Raw genomic sequence first — 17,801 nt, 5'->3', positions numbered from 1 at the left:
GAGAAAGTTGAGATGACTAAACTGCTTGGAGTAACCCTAAATTGTAAGCTGTCATGGTCAAAATATATTGATACAATAGTAGCTGAGATGGGGAGAAGTCTGTTCATTCAAAAGCAATTCTCTGCCGCCTTAACAACACTATCATCAAGGCAGGTCCTACAGGTGTAGTTTTGTCACACCTTGACTACTGTTCAGTCATTTGGTCAGGCGCCACAAAAAAGGACTTAGGAAAATTGCAATTGGCTCAGAATAGGTTAGCACAGCTGGCCCTTGGATGTACACAGAGAGCTAATATGAATAATATGCATGTCAATCTCTCCTGGCTCAAAGTGGAGGAGCGATTGACTTCATCACTACTTGTATTTATGAGAGGTTTTGACATGTTGAATGCACCGAGTTGTCTGTCTAAACTACAGGCACACAGCTCAGACACCCATGCATACCACACAGGACATGCCACCAGAGGTCTCTTCACAGTCCCCAAGTCCACAACAGACTATTGGAGGGGCACAGTACTACATAGAGCCATGACTACATGGAACTCTATTCCACATCAAGTAACTGATGCAAGCAGTAAAATTTGATTTTTTAAAAACGATTTAAAAAAATAACACCTTATGGAACAGCGGGAACTGTGAAGCAACGCAAACGTAGGCACAGACGCGTGCAAACACACACGATAACATACGTACTATACTCACACATACACACAGATTTAGTACTGTAGATATGTGGTAGTGGTAGAGTAGGAGCCTGAGGGCGCACACTGTGTTGTGAATGTATTGTAATGTTTTTAAAATGGTATAAACTGCCTTAATTTTGCTAGATCCCAGTGGGGGTCCATAATAAATACAAATACATCAACAATTTTTTATTTAGGATGTTGACAATAAAAGATGATTAAGACGACACTTGCAATTTAGCCAAACAGGCTTAGAATAGTTCTTTAATGTATTTTGATGGTTGTCTTTGTAGGGAGGGAGTAAGACGATTAAGTGACAGCGTCACAAGCAAAGCACAATGTTGCCTCCAGTCAACTTGTTGAATTAGTTACAAAGCTGGACAGTTTCCAAGTGAATAGCATCTGTACAAACAGGACAAAAAAAGTAACCTCTTAGCTGGCTATCTATACAAATATCACTGCCACTCAGTATCATATGAGCTCCACTACGCAGGCTTTTACCATAACACAACAGCAAACATGAAAAACCCTAACCTAAACCCAACAGATTAACACACATGACTCTAATCTCCATTTTGGCTGCTAGTTAGCTGGTTGTCTGCATGACTTGATAGTGAAAGCAACAGCAGAAGTTGACTATTTGTGAGCGCAGCCTAAATTTACCACCACAATTTTTTCTGGCCTGCCAGATTAACTAGCTACCTAGTTATAGCAAGCAGCTTGGGCCGTTTCCATGTGAATTACATCAGTAGAAACAAGACTAAACAACCAACTAGTTAGTTGCAGTGTTTAGCTGTATATAGTCAGCTATTTCCATGAGACAGAGAGCAATCATTCAAGCTCTACCGCTGATGTGCTCACTTGTACCATGACAGGATTTGCTCATCTGAGAGCTATTCCCTAAATTTCACAGCATCTAACATCGACAACACCATACATGCATCTGCTGTTTACATAGGTTGGAGTCATTAACTTCTTATGGCTGCAGGGGCAGTATTGAGTAGCTTGGATGAAAGGTGCACAGAGGTGCCCAGAGTAAACGGCCTGCTCCTCAGTCATAGTTGCTAATATATGCGTTTAGTTCACAAATCCAAATTCACAAGGCGCGAGCACTACGTCCAGACGAAAAGTCAAAAAAGTTATATTACAGTTCGTAGAAACATGTCAAACGATGTATATAATCAATCTTTAGGATGTTTTTATCATAAATCTTCAATAATGTTCCAACCGGATAATTCCTTTGTCTTTAGAAATTAAAGGGAATGCAGCTCGCAAGACTTAGCTCATGGCATTCTGCCAGACACCTGGTTCAAACAGCTCTTATTCGCTTTCCCTTCATAGTAGAAGACTGAAACAAGGTTCTAAAGACTGTTGACATCTAGTGGAAGTCTTAGGAAGTGCAATCGGACCAAATTTTACACTGTATAGGCAAAGACGTAAAAACGTACAAACCTCAGATTTCCCTCTTCCTGGTTGGATTTTTTCTCAGGTTTTTGCCTGCCATATGAGTTCTGTTATACTCATAGACATCATTCAAACAGTTTTAAAAACTTCAGAGTGTTTTCTATCAAAATCTACTAATAGTATGCATATCTTAGCTTCTGGGCCTGAGTAGCAGGCAGTTTACTCTGGGTACCTTATTCATCCAAGCTACTCAATACTGTCCCCCAGCCATAAGAAGTTAACAAACTATAGTTTTGGCAAGTTGTTTAGGACATCTACTTGGTGCATGACAAGTAATTTTTCCAGCAATTGTTTATAGAACAATTATTTCACTTATAACTCACTGCATCACAATTCCAGTGGGTCAGAAGTTTACATACACTAAGTTGACTGTGCCTTTTAAACAGCTTGGAAAATTCCAGAAATGTATGTCATGGTTTTAGAAGCTTCTGATAGGCTAATTGACATAATTTGAGTCAATTGGAAGTGTACCTGTGGATGTATTTCAAGACCTTCCTTCAATCTCTGTGCTTCTTTCCTTGACATCATGGGAAAATCAATAGAAATCAGCCAAGACCTCAAAGAAAATTGTAGACCTCCACAAGTCTGGTTTATCCTTGAAGGCAATTTACAAACACCTGAAGGTACCACGTTCATCTGTACAAACAATAGTACGCAAGTATAAACACCATGGGACCACGCAGCCGTTATACTGCTCAGGAAGGAGACGGGTTCTGTCTCCTAGAGATGTACATACTTTGGTGCGAAAAGTGCAAATCAATCCCAGAACAACAGCAATGGACCGTGTGAAGATGCTGGAGGAAAACGGTCCAAAAGTATCTATCTAGTATCTAGTATCTAAATGTGTCCTATATCGACATAACCTGAAAGGCCGCTCAGCAAGGAAGAAGCCACTGCTCCAATACCGCCATAAAAAAGCCGGACTATGGTTTGCAACTGCACATGGGGACAAAGATCGTACTTGTTGGAGAAATGTCCTCTGGTCTGATGAAACAAAAATAGAACTGTTTGGCCATAATGACCATCGTTATGTTTGGAGGAAAAAGGGGGAGGCTTGCAAGACTAAGAACACCATCCCAACCGTGAAGCACGGGGGTGGCAGCATCATGTTGTGGAGGTGCTTTGCTGCAGGAGGGACTGGTGCACTTCACAAAATAGATGGCATCATTAGAAAGGAAAATGATGTGGATATATTGAAGCAACATCTCAAGACATCAGTCAGGAAGTTAAAGCTTGATCGCAAATGGGTCTTCCAAATGGACAATGACCCCAAGCAAACTTCCAAAGTTGTGGCAAAATGGCTTAAGGACAACAAAGTCAAGGTATTGGAGTGGCCATCACAAATCCCTGACCTCAATCCTATAGAACATTTGTGGGCAGAACTGAAAAAGCGGGTGCGAGCTAAAAACCTGACTCAGTTACGTTAGCTCTGTCAGGAGGAATGGGCCAAACTTCACCCAACTTATTGTGGGAAGCTTGTGGAAGGCTACACAAAACGTTTGACTCAAGTTAAACAATTTAAAGGCGATGCTACCAAATACGAATTGAGTTTATGTAAACTTCTGACCCACTGGGAATGTGATGAAAGAAATCAGTGCTGAAATAATTAATTCTCTCTACTATTATTCTTACATTTCACATTCTTAAAATAAAATGGTGATCCTAACTGACCTAAGACAGGGAATTTTTACTAGGATTGAATGTCAGGACTTGTGAAAAACTGAGTTTAATTGTATTTTGCTAAGATGTATGTACACTTCCGACTTCCACTGTATTTCACTCATTTCGAAATCATCAGTGCTTTCAAAGTGCAAGGACGTGTCCAAATCCATATCCGTAACCAACATAGATGCAGCCTCTTCCAAAGTGAAGCGCCGTGACTGCTTTGGCGCTGTCATTCTGACAGCATACCCCGTTTCCGGTTGCTGGTCGATGACAACAGCCACGCAAATACGACAATAGGTTGTTAGCCAGTTCATTTTGCGATATTGACACACATAGTCATTGTCAGAAAATGCCGTTTGCGGCCTCTAAACGTATTTAAAGAATGGCCGTCGACGGCCCCTCTGGGTTCTAAAGGGTTTAAAGTAATTTATGTTATCATAGTGCCGCTAGGCTAGAGCACATCTTGGAGATGGTTTAGACTCAACCTATGAGCGGTAGCCTATAGGTTAGCTGACGTCTCAGACTCTCAGTCAAGCATTTTACTATTTATTTAGTTGAGATATTTCAATAGTTGGTCATTAACAGTTGAAATGAGTGGATGGCGTTGTATTGGTGGTGTGACAGACAGACCGACAGAGATGTTACAAAGTGCTGTGTTTGTATGTAGTTCCAGGCTTTAATACAGAGAAACGCATATGACTTGATATCGAGGCTTGGCCTAGCCAACTGAATGTGTGCTTATGTTTTAGCCTGTGTGTTGTGGTGCTCTCTTATGTGTGCACACACTTGAGACGGTGCAGATATTTGGTCCTGTGGGGCTGAGTAAGTGATTGAGTGCTAGATGTCCGGTTCCTGAACATGACCTGTGGTCTGACGTAGGTTGGAGAGAATGTCGACGCATTTTGTGGTCGCTCATCTGTGCGCGATGGTAATGCTATCCCCTCACTGGGGATGTGCATAGGCTAAAAGTGTAAACCCCCCCCCCCCGCCGCCCATGCACGCCTAAGCCCTGGCAATTCTGCCCCCTGCTCTCGTGTGGCGTTGATCCCTTAAAAGGAGCTCCTGACTAGTGTTGCCATAGCGTGTGTGTGTGTGCGCGCGCATGTCATTCTGCACACTGAATCTGCATATGATGTTGTAGACATGTTTAGGCCTATTTCACTGGGCACACCACGTCAGTTCAACGGGGAGAATTGGGTAGTATTTGGTAGATACGTTGATCAATGACATTCCAACCTATTTTCACCCACTCAGACAGACAGCCAGAATTGAATTCCCAATGTTTTAACCATTTAAAAGCATAACAATGTTTAAATGTGAATTCAATGCCAGATATATATATATATATATTTTATACAACAACTTAATGTGTTAACACTGCTTCATCTAATAGCACAACCAAATTTCCTGGATTGTGATGAAAGAAATAAAAGCTGAAATAATTCATTCTCTAATATTATTCTGACATTTTACAATCTTAAAATAACGAGGTGATCCTAACTGACCTAAGACAGGGAATTTTACTATGATTAAATGTCAGGACTTGTGAAAAACTGAGTTTAAATGTATTTGACCGAAACATTTTGGATCTGTTATAATTGTGAGTGTTGGGGTGTGCTCTGAGAGCGACACAAGCTAAGGAAATTAGCTGTTGTAATGCAAAAATATGCAAATGTGTACAGCCCAGCAATTTGTAGCTTGATGCAAGTACGCAGGATCACCATTTTGCGTACCTAATTGCGTTCTTGTGTACTTGCATGGCGTAAAAATGTGGCTGTACACTGAGTGAGGATGTTTCTCATTCTCCTCCAAGATGGGACCCACATCACTCCTCCAGCTCTGCTGAGGACCCAAGCGCTACGCTGGGACTCCCTCTTTTCCTACAGCTTTGCACAGAGGCCCAATCCCACCTCTCTCCAGCTCCTGCTGAGTACACGTCCCTTCCGGCAGCATGTTTCAGCCACAATTTTTATAAACGTTTGGCCTATATTCACTTGTCAATTGACACCGATATCTGCAATCAGATTTCACAGTCAGATGACAAACTAGCCTATATCCTAGAGCACCTAGACCAGGGTTCCCCAACCATTCGGCCTTGCAATTTTTTTTATTTTTAAATGACACAAAAGGGGAATGACATAAGACTGTAAAAACACCAGCAAATCAGCTCCAAGTAATTTTAATTTTGGAAATCTGTTCCAAAGTATTCCCACTTATAAGAGAGAAATATACAGTATGTTATCATATACAAATGTTAGCAAGGTTTGAAATGATTCTGTTTTGGTAAAATATTATATCCATTTGGATTTCTTGCGATCAATTTGCAGTTTAGAATTTTCTGGCCCTCTAGTTGAAGATTCCTGACCTAGACCAAGTGTAGACACATTACAGGCTATTATATTACATTCTGTAATAGATTGGGGTGTACTACCCCCGGAGGTCCAAACATACACCGAGTGTACAAAACCTTAAGAACACCTTCCTAATATTGAGTTGCGCCCCCCCCACTGTTGTGTGAAAAACCCAGCACTGTTGCAGTTTGACACAAACTAGTGCGCTTGGCACCTACAGTACTACCATACCCCGTTCAAAGATACTTAATTAACCCTCTGAATTGCACACACACAATCCATGTCTCAATTGTCTCAAGTCTTAAAAATCCTTTAACCTGTCTCCTCCCCTTCATCTACACTGATTCGAAGTGGATTTAACAGGTGAAGTCAATAAGGGATTATAGCTCTCACCTGGATTCACCTGGTCAGTCTGTCATGGAAAGAGCAGGTGATACACTAGTTTCCACTGTCCAGTGGTTGTGACCTGGAACCTGTAGCTAGCTGTGTGACAGACACTGTGTGTCAATCTCATACCCTCTCGTTCTCCCTGCACGCACCTGACCTGGATTCTAGGTAAGCAGCAGCTGTCAGAAAAATATGCATTGAAAGATGAGATGGAGAGAACAGTGTGCCAGCCCCTCAGCACCAGGAGGGGGAGAGGGAGAGGATGAAGAGAGGGGGCAGCAGCATGGCAAGGGGAAGTTTGCAGCGAACCAACCTACTGTAGCAGCCCATAGCTCTAGAACCCAGGCCAGAGGTGTGTGTGCAAGTTGTAATTTGTGTGATTTGGTATAGCTGTAAAGTGATTTGGTATAGCTGGCATACACACACAGTGTGTGTGTGTGTGTGTGAGTGAGAGAGCGAGACAGCTCTGGGTGAGTGATGAGCGGGATGGGGCTGCTGATGCTGGATGTCCCCGTCGGTGTAATCACATCTCTAGACAGACGGGGACAGACAGGGACGTCATTGCCTGCAGCCGTCTTTCTTTCTCTCTCCCTCATTCATATAACTGGATCAGATAGGCTAGAGGGAAGGACTAGGAACAGGACATTCCCACAGCCCTGTCACAAACACACAGTTTAGGGGTGCTTTGTGGGGGGGGGTTGAGTGGGAGATGCATATGGGAAGGTTGCAGGGAGATGCCTACCCCTATACGCCAATTGGTTTGGTCACCCAAATCTAGCACTCCCACCCCATATCCTCCTGTGTGCTACTGCTGGTTGCCAGGGAAACGGTGATGCTGATTTGTCAACCCTTTCCTCTTAGACCCAGACAGCCCAGGAAAGTTGAGGGAGGGAGAGAGACTGTCTGGGTGCACACTGTTCCTGGTAAGTCCATGAAGATGAGCTGATTCCCCCACCTCCCCATCTCTCTCTCACTCACTCACTCACTCACTCACTCACTCACACACACACACACACAATAAACATAGCTTTGTATTGTCGTCTTTCAGGTGGAATCTATCTCTTTTCTAAAATTTCTCTTTTTTTCTCTCTAACAGAATGAAGATGGGTGCTCTCCTGTGAATTTAGACTTCCTTGTCATAGAACAGACCTCATAGAATGGACCTCACAGATTCACAACCAGACCTCACCAGTCAGGCCCCACAAACCAGACGGGACAAAACTATTACTGGACATTACAATCCAGACCTTGTAATCTGGATTTCACAATCCTTACTTCTTCATCCGGATTTTGTAATCCAGACTTCACAGCTTGGACATTGTAAACCAAACCTCACAATCCATAACCTGGACCTCACAACCCGGACCTGCAGTGTTGATGCTGTAACCCAGCTCCTCCTCTTAGCACCGGTATGGTACTACTCAACGGTACTCCGCCTCACCGCACCACTTCCTCAGGCAACAAAGCGGCAAACCTGCCCAGTCTCACCTGAGGACTGTCCAGTCTCAAACCTGCTCAGTCCCCCACGTCATATTATTTTTTTTTTTAAATCACTTATTGGCTTTTTGTTGCTTTTGTTTCTTGTTACGGTCATTTACATTTTATCTACAATTTGGCCAGTTTGGCTTCCAGGCCAGTGTCCCCACCACACAACTCTGATGCTTCCACAGCATCATACCAAGCCTCCAAATGGCTACAGTAGTCACTAGGGTTACTTGAACTTTGTCTTCTGTTACATGCTACTGGGTTCTTCCATGTCCCTGTCAGCAACAAATTGTGCTTCATTCTAGTAGTTTGTAAATAGGTTCTTTAGAGGATCCTCTTAAATAATGTGTTACATGTTATATAGACACACAATGTCAATAGTGTTGTCATCTAAACATCCAGTCAGGCAGGAATAGTCCCATATCTGAGCTGTTGGTACTAATACTGACACGGTATAACTGTCTAGCTGAAACCCGTAAAGGCTTTCACCGATCTAATGGCAGAGCAACTCTATGTTGCTGTGGATTTCTAACATTGTTATTTTGTGACGACGGAAAGTTGTCACTGGTACGGCATTGTCACCAAGTGTATGTGGTTGGAGGTATCATATCAACTCGTAGGGCTACATTGTAACAGTCTCTTCCGTAGAGGCACCTCTGTAAAGGCTTGGAAGCCAGTAAAGTTGCTTTCGACGTTTTCATTTTATTTTTAATTTTATTTTTGCAGGAAAACATGGACTGTAATAGGTTCACACACAAAAAAAAGGGCATATTTTCTGTCATACATGCTGCTGAAGACTTTGACAAACAATCTCTGTAAATTATTGAATATATAATGTCCATTGTTTGTTTTAAAAGTCAAGATTATTTAACATGGTTTATATCTGTGCTTTTTGAATTTGAACTGAAACATGTCCAATATTTTTGTATTTCTTATTAATGGGAAATCTGCTTCTTTACATATAATCCTATATATTTCTGTCCACCTCATGGGTTTTTGCTCTTTTGTTGAACATTTCGAATGTTGTTATGTGGATTCTAGGTACTACCCATGTTAAACAAGAACCCCCACTCCTCCAAACACACACCAGCACCATCCCAATGGGCCTGTCCCTGAGAGCGTTATACTCCTCTGTGTCTCTGTAAGTCTATAAGGCTACAGCTGTGTTGCTCTGTAATCCCGTAGGCTGCAATTGTGTATTTTTCTACCTGGATTGGCTGCAGGATTGGCTGCAGTTGGGTCTATCTGTAATCGAATAGGTTGTGTTTCCTGCAGCCGCCGAACTTCACCTGGATCCTACTTACGTGCATGTAGTTCCCGAAACACAATGTAGAAAACAAATTGTTCTCTATTGCTCATGATGGGGAACAGCGAGACGAGATGAACCTCGAACCTCGCGCCACCAACCCTGTCTTCCACTGGAAATAATGTATGGTAAGACATCTGATGATAGCAATAATACATGGATGGGTTGGAACGACTGACTATAACGTCAATGTGGTGAACAACATGAGTGAATGTTATATAAGAACTATCAACGGAACAATTGAAGAATGAATGGATGTACAAATTTAGTGGATGAGTAAATAAACGCATTAAAGAACGACAGGGATAGCAAAAGCACCAATATACTGTAGCATGGGGCTTTGCATTCTCATTTACCCCCGTGCCCTTTGTTAGGTTCTGACAGAATGAAAAAAAACTAAACACTACTCATTGCTCAAACCAAGTTTATTCACCCACTGGGTCAAACAGCTGAAAAGACAAAAACATGTTTCTACCAGCACAAGTATTTATACCCTCCTATTAGGCGGAGTCTCCTCTTTGCAGATCTAGACAGCCAATACATCTCTGTTGCTAGGCAGGAACTTAGGTGGTGTGTGTTAAAAAATAGTTCCTTGTCAGTTCTATTACCTCAGCCCACATTCCTCACTCTTCCTTAATGCAAGGCTATCCAACCTTATCAATGACTGAAACTAGACTGTTACCCGTTGGCCCTCTCCATAGAATCAATGAGATTTAACAATAGCATTAAACATGTAAAGTAGTTCTAGTGGTATATGATGACATGGTCTAAGATGTTTCTACAACTTGATTGGATTCCGCTTGTGGTAAATTCAATTGATTGGACATGATTTGGAAAGGCACGCACCTGTCTATATATGGTTCCACAGTTGACAGTGCATGTCAGAGCAAAAACCAAGCCATGAGGTTGGAGGAATTGTCCGTTGAGCGCCGAGACAGGATTGTGCCGAGGACAATATATGGGGAAGGGTACCAAAATATTTATAAACTTGTATTGTTAGATTTAACAATAACGTTATACATGTAAAGTAGTAGTAGTATAGTAGGGTAATAAACTTTCTGGAACCTCTGTAATAAAGTAGATATTTTTATATTTTCTTGTACAACGGTGTCTTTATTCATTCGATGGCATTAAGTCATTTAGCAGACTTTATTACCCAGAGCGACTTACAATCAGGGCATTTAACGAAAGTAGGTATAACAACCACATATACAGTTGAAATGGGAAGTTTACATACACTTAGGTTGGAGTCATTATAACTCGTTTTTCAACCACTCCACAAATTTCTTGTTAACAAACGATAGTTTTGGCAAGTCGGTTAGGACATCTACTTTGAGCATGACACAAGTCATTTTTCCAACAATTGTTTACAGACCGATTATTTCACTTACAATTCACTGTGGGTCAGAAGTTTACATACACTAAGTTGACTGTGCCTTTAAACAGCTTGGAAAACTCCAGAAAATTATGGCATGGCTTTAGAAGCTTCTGATAGGCTAATTGACATAATTTGAGTCAATTGGAGGTGTACTTGTGGATGTATTTCAAGGCCTACCTTCAAACTCACTGCTCCTGCTTGACATCATGGGAAAATCAAAAGAAATTGTAGACCTCCACAAGTCTGGATCATCCTTGGGAGCATCTGTACAAACAATAGTACGTAAGTATAAACACCATGGGACCACACAGCCGTCATACCGCTCAGGAAGGAGACGCGTTCTGTCTCCTAGACATGAACGTACTTTGGTGCCAAAAGTGCAAATCAATCCCAGAACAGCAGCAAAGGACCTTGTGAAGATGCTGGAGGAAACAGGTACAAAAGTATCTATATCCACAGTAAAATGAGTCCTATATCGACATAACCTGAAAGGCCACTCAGCAAGGAAGAAGCCACTGCTCCAATACCGCCATAAAAAAGCCAGACTACGTTTTGCAACTGCACATGGGGGACGAAGATCGTACCTTTTGGAGAAATGTCCTCTGGTCTGATGAAACAAAAATAGAACTGTTTGGCCATAACGACCATCACTATGTTTGGAGGAAAAGGGGGGAGGCTTGCAAGCCGAAGAACCCCATCCCAACCGTGAAGCACGGGGGTGGCAGCATCATGTTGTGGGGGTGCTTTGCTGCAGGAGGGACTGGTGCACTTCACAAAATAAATTGCATCATGAGGGGAAATAATGTGGATATCTTGAAGCAACATCTCAAGACATCAGTCAGGAAGTTAAAGCTTGGTTGAAAATGTGTCTTCCAAATGGACATTGACCTCAAGAATGGGCCAAAATTCACCCAACTTATTGTGGGAAATTTGTGGAAGGCTAGCCAAAACGTTTGACCCAAGTTAAACAATTTAAAGGCAATGCTACTAAATACGAATTGAGTGTATGTAAACTTCTGACACACTGGGAATGTGATGAAAGAAATAAAAGCTGAAATCAATAATTCTCTCCACTATTATTCTGACATTTCACATTCTTAAAATAAAGTGGTGATCCTAACTGACCTAAGACTGGGAGTTCTTACTAGGTTTAAATGTCAGGAATTGTGAAAAACTGAGTTTAAATGTATTTGGCTAAGGTGAATGTAAACTTCCAACTTCAGCTGTAGTACCAAAAGGACACACTCATTCAAGGGTTTTTCTTTATTATTGCTATTTTCTACATTGTAGCGTAATAGTGAAGATATCACAACTATGAAATAGCACACATGGAATCATGTAGTAACCAAACAAGTGTTCAACGAATCAAATTATATTTGAGATTCTGTCAACCAGCTTCACGAGGAATGCTTTTCCAACAGTCTTGAAGAAGTTTCCACATATGCTGAGCACTTGTTGGCTGCTTTTCCTTCACTCTGTGGTCCAACTAGTCTCAATTGGGTTAAGGTTGGGTGATTGTGGAGGCCATGTCATCTGATGCAGCACTCCATCACTCTCCTTAGTCAAATAGCCCTTACACAGCCTGGAGGTGTGCTTTTGGTCATTGTCCTGTTGAAAACAAATGATTGTCCCACTAAGCACAAACCAGATGGGATAGCTTATTGCTGCAGAATGCTGTGGTAGCCATGCTGGTTAAGTGTGCCTTGAATTCTAAATAAATCACTGACAGTGTCACTAGCAAAGCACCATCACACCTCCTCCTCCTCCATGCTTCACGGTGGGAACCACACATGCGGAGATTGGGGCTGGGCGAAATGGCCAAAATCTCATATCCCGATAACGAGACATATCACAATATAGCACATTTTCTGTAAATTCAATGAATAAATAGTTTATATAAAATGACGCCATGTAAAGGCCTATTTCTTATTAGATTTTGAATTATTCTCAACAAATAAAAGGTACTTACTCATATTTGATTATTTCTCCTTTTATTTAGAACTTTTGTGGAAATGTTCAATTAAGCGTGTAATAAAATATAAATATATGAAGTCTAAAAAGGTAAATAGAAAACACTTCAACTATAGTAGCAAACAAAATAAATATTGGCCTAAAATATATCTAGGGATATTTTTGGTGGCTTTCCTGTTTTGCATGCTAATTTGGAATTAATACGTGTCACATATCAATTTGCATTTTGTACCTTGGGTTGAGTGTTAGCACCAACTCACGAAACCCCCATTTCTCGACCGTGTAAATTGGGGCCATGTATTTGCAGATGTAAGTTGTAACGGCAGCTGTTATCTTCTTCCATCTTCGTAATTCTTTGCCATATGGTGTGCCGCGGGCAAAAGCCTCTTACAACTTTGTTTTGAGCACTCGACTGTACTTTGTTGGATCTCATTCGTAGACTCTCCGTACTGTTTCACATGATTCTTGCGTAGGTGGTAAAAGAGGTTAGTGGTGTTTGAGCCAGTTGTCGGAACTGGCCTGCAGCATACTTTGCAGAGGACGGTTTTCTGGTCCGTGTCAGACTTTTCATACCCAAACCACATCCATGCGACTGTTGTAGCCCCCCTTTTAGGTAGGAGCTCCGTGTCTCCATGCTCTGTGTCACGTTCACTCTCCTCCATGGTTGTTTGTGTTGCAAATTTCCTTCCACACGGAACGCAAAGCGTCGTCCAATTGACAAAAAGTATTGCCGTAAAGAGTGTGATTTGCGACACAACTAAATAAACGATAGAGCATAATATGAAACGATAGACGTTTTTCTATCGTCACACGATATATATCGTCATATCGCCCAGCCTTTGCGGAGATCATCTGTTCACCTACTCTGGGTATCACAAACACACTGTGGTGGTCCTCATGAGAGCCAGTTTCATCATAGCGCTTGATGGTTTTTGCGACTGCACTTGAAGAAACTTTCAAAGTTCTAGAAATGTTCTGGATTGACTGACCTTCATGTCTTAAAGTAATGATGGACTGTCATTTCTCTTTGCTTATTTGAGCTGTTCTTCCCTTATTATGGACTTTGACTTTTACCAAATTGGGCTATCTTCTGTATACCACCCCTACCATGTCATAACACAACTGACTGGCTCAAACGCATTAAGAAGGAAAGAAATTCCACAAATTAACTTTTAACAAGGCACCTGTTAATTGAATTGAATTCTAAGGTAACATACATCATTGTTTTAAGATGGTCATACCAAGGATCATTTAGCTTTTTGATTTTGAAGTTTAAGACCCATTAAGGTATCAAAAAAATATATGAAACAATTATTGGATGAAACATTGAATTTGGCATTACTCCTATAAGTTAATAGAAATGCATTGCGTAACAGATTCACGATATGGAGTAATATAGATGGTCCAACTAAATAATTTTTTTCTGAAGTGTATCAGAGATATAAGGAAGATAAGAAAACATGTGTATTTATCCCCTTATTTTAGGCACTAAACTATCTCCATACACTTCATTCGTAAAGTATTCAGACCCCTTCCACATTTTGTTACGTTACAGCCTTATTCTAAAATGGATTAAATAATTTTTCCCCCTCATCAATCTACACACAATAGCCCATAATGACAAAGCGAAAACTAGTTTTTAGAAATGTTTGCAAATTTATAACAAATAAAAACAAATACCTTATTTACGTAAGCATTCAAACCCTTTCCTATGACACTTGAAATTTGAGCTTAGATGCATACTGTTTCCATTGATCATCCTTGAGGTGTTTCTACAACTTGGAGTCCACGTGTGATAAATTCAATTGATTGGACATCATTTGGAAAGGCACACACCTGTCTATATAAGGTTCCACAGTTGACAGTGCATGTCAGAGCAAAAACCAAGCCATTAGGTCGAAGGAATTGTCCGTTGAGTTCCGAGACAGGATTGTGTCGAGGCATAGATCTGAGGAAGGGTACTAAAAAAATTCTGCAGCATTGAATGTCCCCATGAACACAGTGGCTTCTATCATTCTTAAATGTAAGAAGTTTGGTGCCACCAAGACTCTTCGTAGAGCTAGCCGCCCTGCCAAACTGAGCAATCGGGGGAGAAGGGTATTGGTCAGGGAGGTGACCAAGAACACAAGTGGGGATCCCTAGTGGCGCAGTGGTCTAAGACACTGCATCTTAGTGCGAGAGGCATCACTGCAGTACCTGGTTTGAATCCAGGCTGCATCACATCCGGCTATGATTGGGAGTCCCTTAGGGCAGGTTTGGGTTTGGCCGGGGTATGCTGTCATTGTAAATAAGAATGTGTTCTTAACTAACTTGCCTAGTTAAATATAGGTTACTTTTTTTTTAACCCTATGGTCTCTCTGACATCGGAGATGGGAGACCCTTTCAGAAGGACAACCATCTCTGCATCACTCCACCAACCAGGTCTTTATGGTAGAGTGGCAAGACCGAAGCCAATCCTCAGTAAAAGGCACATGACAGCCCGCTTAGAGTTTGCCAAAAGGCACCTAAAGAACTCTCTAACCATGAGAAACAGATTCTCTGGTCTGATAAAACCAAGACTGAACTCTTTGGCCTGAATGCCATGCGTCACGTCTGGAGGAAACCTGTTACCGTCCATACGATGAAGCATGGTGGTGGCAGCATAATGCTGTGGGGATGTTTTTCAGCGGCAGGGACTGGGAGACTAATCAGGATCGAGGGAAAGATGAATGGAGCAAAGTACAGAGAGATCCTTGATGAATACCTGCCCCAGAGCGCTCAGACTGGTGCGAAGGTTCACCTTTCATCAGGACAACGACCCTAAGCACACAGACAAGACAACCCAGGAGTGGATTAGGGACAAGTCTCTGAATTTCTTTGAGTGGCCCAGCCAGAGCCCGGACTTAAACCCCGATTAAGCATCTCTGGAGAGACCTGAAAATAGCTGTGCAGCGACAGTCCAACCTGACAGAGCTTGAGAGGATCAGCAGAGGAGAATGGGAGAAACTCACCAAATACAGGTGTGCCAAGAAGACTCGAGGCTGTAATCGCTACCAATGGTGCTTCAACAAAGTACAGAGTAAAGGGTCTGAATACTTATATAAATGTGATATTTCCGTTTTTTATTTGTATACATTTGCAATATTTCTACAACCCTGTTTTTGCTTTGTCATTATGGGGTATTGTGTGTAAATTGATGAGGGAAATAAGGCAGTAACCTAACAAAATGTGGAAAAAATCGAAGGGTTTTCAAATGCACTGTACCAATTAAAAATGGTTAACTGGTACCTTCAGACGGAAAAACGGAAAAGACCATCGTGTTTGTGAGCTTCTCAGCTGTCCACAGCGGGGTCATATTAGTGTGCTGCCCAAACCGTTCGGACGCTACAGACAGAAGTTGGCCGAATAGGCTGTGCTGACTTCAGATGAGTCTTGTGAGGCTTTTAGGTGCCATCGTGTTCATGAGTCTCATCTTTCAATAGAGTGATCATAATCATTTTTAAGCTAAACTGTTCGGACACTAGACATTTTTATGAGAAGACCGCTTTCGGGATGTCTCATGGTCTGACAAACACCCCTCTAGCTCTGCCACCTTTTACCGCAGGAGCGGAAGGGCGATTCCGGAGGATGTGGTGGATTGCCCATGCAAGAAAATATATATCTGTAGTTTAAGTAGATGGGGTTTTGTTATTATGCTAATTCGATTTCAGTGGGGGCACGGAAATTGTAGGATCATGTTTTTTTAAGGAAGCTTAATGAAGTATGCAACAAGAAAACATCGAAACACCCAGACTTTGAAACACAAAACACTGATTTGCTCTGGCATGGTTTGCCTTTTGAGTTATTTTATTTTGTTCTCTCTGGCTTTTACCTCAAGGAGATTAACCTGGATTAGTAATGGTTCAATTAAATACATGAACAAGCCAGGTAATTAACAGGACGGTCTCTCATGTTTTACGTCATTACTCATGGAACTACTTACGTAAATAAAAGTCTGAAAGGTTGTAGTCCAAATGGATGGGCCGTGGCATTCGTAGAAATAGAATTCTAAATCTTTGACAGTTTTACTCCTCAAACAATGGCATGGTATCATGGCCTGGCCTCCCAATACAAATCTAGGATCAGTTTTCCGTTTGGGAGGAAAACACTAAACTGACCAGAGATCAGTGTCTAGGAGCAGTCTTGTCGAGCAGTCCTGGCCTGCCTCCTGTCCTGAGGTAGCTATCTGGGGACAGTGTCCTGACCTGGCATCTCCCCTTTCTAATTCACTTAACTAGCTGGAGTCTACAGGCCATGCGCCATTCATTCTCACTGTGCCCCAGAGAGGTGTCACAAGGTGCTAATGTAGTAGGCAGGGGTTAAGAATTAGGCCGTATAATTTGAATTACTAGAATGGATATTCTAATTCTATAGGCAATGGCCATGTCTTCACCTCATGGTACCACGCTAATATGAGAAAGTGGGTACCTTGTCAGTTGCACAACTGAATGCATTCAACCGAAAAGTGACTGACCGGCTCAAATCGGTGTTATGTAGCAAAATTTGAAATTGGGTTTTTGACATTGGTAAAAAGTAGAGACTCAGAACTACAAAATGGTATATCATACACTGTATTTTTTTAGGAACAATGGGAAAGGGATTCTGCTTTGAAAGTTGCTAAACTTGTATACTCACTTTTGAGACAAGGGCCTTTGAATGTTTTGGTACCTACTGGAGAGCTTTCCTTTGTCTACACCCACTCAGCATTGTTCACACCCTCTTAAGCCTTAGCCCCACCCATCTCTTTAAGGAATCACATGTGAGGTCATGTGCTAAACAGTGAGTAGTGTAGTAAAGATTAAAAGTGGTAGTAGCCTACAATAAGGAAAAATCCCAGGTAAACAGAAAGTGTCCAGATAAAAAAATATTTTTGAAATATTAGATGACACTTAACCAGACACACTTGTCTAAATTGATTGATCAATTGAAAGAAATGCTATAACCCCCAGCCACATCCAGTGGTGGAAAAAATACTAAATTGTCATACTTGAGTAAATGTAAAGATACCTTAATAGAAAATGACTGAAGTAGTAGTGAACGTCACCCGTAAAATACTTGAGTGAAAGTCTAAAAGTATTTGGTTTTAAAAATACT

The 17,801-nt window shown here is 41.5% G+C and overlaps 1 protein-coding gene across 3 annotated transcripts in view; it reads left to right on the top strand.

Moving 5' to 3' along the window:
• irs1 (insulin receptor substrate 1) overlaps window positions 1–17,801 on the top strand; it is a 140,036-nt gene that overhangs the window by 40,653 nt on the left and 81,582 nt on the right. The window contains exons 2-3 of one of the 3 annotated variants that reach the window (XM_055896597.1): window positions 7,411–7,472; window positions 7,646–10,432. The exons of 1 other annotated variant lie outside the window; for it this stretch is intronic. In XM_055896597.1, coding sequence (XP_055752572.1) covers window positions 7,411–7,472; window positions 7,646–7,705 — 122 coding nt within the window. In that variant the 3' untranslated portion in view covers window positions 7,706–10,432. Of the gene's footprint in view, window positions 1–7,410; window positions 7,473–7,645; window positions 10,433–17,801 lie in introns of those variants that run through there. One more of the 3 variants, XM_055896598.1, reaches the window with a different exon arrangement.

Source organism: Salvelinus fontinalis, chromosome 33 (assembly GCF_029448725.1).
Source record: "Salvelinus fontinalis isolate EN_2023a chromosome 33, ASM2944872v1, whole genome shotgun sequence".
In the NCBI taxonomy this organism is placed as follows: Eukaryota; Metazoa; Chordata; class Actinopteri; order Salmoniformes; family Salmonidae; genus Salvelinus; species Salvelinus fontinalis.
Note: the sequence above shows the minus strand (reverse complement) of the source record. Positions and strands in the feature narration are given on the sequence as shown.